The sequence below is a fragment of the Sphaeroforma arctica genome, assembly GCF_001186125.1.
Source record: "Sphaeroforma arctica JP610 unplaced genomic scaffold supercont1.5409, whole genome shotgun sequence".
NCBI lineage: Eukaryota > Ichthyosporea > Ichthyophonida > Sphaeroforma > Sphaeroforma arctica.
The window spans coordinates 1-1,981 of NW_014035149.1; the positions used below are offsets into that span (position 1 = coordinate 1).

At 42.4% G+C, this 1,981-nt stretch overlaps 1 protein-coding gene across 1 annotated transcript; it reads right to left on the reverse strand.

Annotated features, from left to right (window-relative positions):
• Window positions 1-30: 30 nt before the first annotated feature.
• Window positions 31-234, reverse strand: SARC_14978 (hypothetical protein; the record flags this gene model as incomplete). The annotated part of the gene is made up of 1 exon (XM_014290891.1): window positions 31-234. A coding segment is annotated over one exon (204 nt), but the record flags the coding sequence as incomplete, so codon positions are not given.
• Between the last annotated feature and the right edge of the window lie 1,747 nt (window positions 235-1,981).

A 1,981-nucleotide genomic window follows, 5' to 3' on the forward strand; every position in this document is an offset into this window, starting at 1 on the left:
TATGGCATATTAAAAGAATATATGACCCAGCTACCTTTGTTTTGCACTGGTGGCCTCCCTGGGCGAAGACATCTCAGTCGTGCGGGATCGCGGGCCATACTGACGCATCATGGGATTCGCGTCGAAGCTCACGGTCATATCAGACCCGGGTGGATACACCGCCAAACCCCTAACATTGTGCACAGACGCGCGCCTGGGACTGTCGATGACATTGTCTGATGCGCTCCTTTTTACCTGTTGGTATTGGGGTGACGAGGGTTTAATTTAGATACATATAAACAGATTTATAAGTATTAGATGAACAGATTGTGTCCAATCAGACCCGGGCGAATTCACCATAAGGCCCCCTCGATTGCGCATCTAACATTGGCGACAGGTCTGCCTCTGCGATTTGTCTTGAATATTATCTGACACAGTCTTTTATGCCTGGTGACATAGGGGTTGACGAAACATGTCTATTTTGTATACATCGGAATACATGTATATATATTTCAAGAACAGAATGGGCTAAATCAGACACGAGCGGATTAACCACAAACCCCCCTTATATTGGTCACAATTGCGCGCCCGGGACTGTCTATTGCTATCGACTTCGATTGTGCATTCGTTTACGTTTGCGTGTACTTCTTGGTTTCTGATTTCAGGTGCTCTGTACACATCATTCACTGAACAATAATAGCGCACTACGTAGACCGTCGCCCAATTTACATGTATACTGATACTTGATAGCTGAATTCTAGCGGCTTTTACTTGTAGGGACCTCAATAGCATGCTGAAATTGGGTATCATACATACCGGATCATGAGAGGTGCAGCTCGCAGATTTGTGAAATTGATCTTTGCCCTTCGCGCTAGTCGTTTTTAATATACTTTTAAGTGAGGGGGAGCGGGGTGGACTTGGTGATTGTGAGCGTGTACCTGTGGTTAATGTTTGCAGAACGCGACAGGGCAATATAGATCAACATGTGCACGTACCTATATTTGCACGACCAAATGTACGTATGTGAATACTAAGTAAGCTATACCTACGTGCATGTATATATACGTATACGCACTCACTTAACACTTATATGTGACAGTCAATGAGTCACCACACAGTTCAAGCACTCAACCTTGCAAATATTTGACTATCAACCTCGAGTGCCGAGGAAAAAAGAAATTAAGGATTCAGAATTTCACACACTTTTCGGTACCACACAGTTCTATACTTCATACCGACAGTTCTCATAGTAAAATCCTTAGCAATAAAGTTACACCCATAACATCGGTTGGCTCCAGGATCTCGGCATCTAATATTACCCATCAAAATACTTTGCACATAACACGCCACACTTTCACATACGTTAATGGACTCTCGTTGTTACGAAAACATTACGCGCCGGGGCTAAACTGATCTCGAGTTCTGACCCGTTTTGAGAAAAGCCGACACTCGGGACACATGCAGTCAAACCCCACTAAGCACGATAACCTACAATCCGTCATATTTGAGTATAGCCTCGTCTCAATGCAAGGGGAAACTACGGACATGAAAAACCCGAATACATACGTGGTGTGTTATTGTCTTCAGGGGGTGTCAGCGACGCAGTGATAAGTCTTTCAGAGGAATGCGACCCACTATAAGTATATGGATATGCAGATTTACCATCTTTTCTCGATTTAGTTTTGCCTTTGTCTATTTTACCAGGTTTTTGGGCTGAAATGTCGTCAAATCTAAACTTGGATTTCCCCTCAGATTCGCGACGCTTTTCTGTAGCTGAGTACGGGGCAGCGTTTATTAGGGACAGAATGAAGACTACGGGCATATATATATATATATATGTATTTAGATTTACCAAATATTTTGTATTCAAAGTATATTTAGGTAGATAGATTTCGGTATACATTCTAAGACGCAGTAGTATGATGCTTGTATGTGTGCATCACTAAAAATTATATACGTGCGCATTTTTATTTATCTATCGTATGCATCTATCACATATATA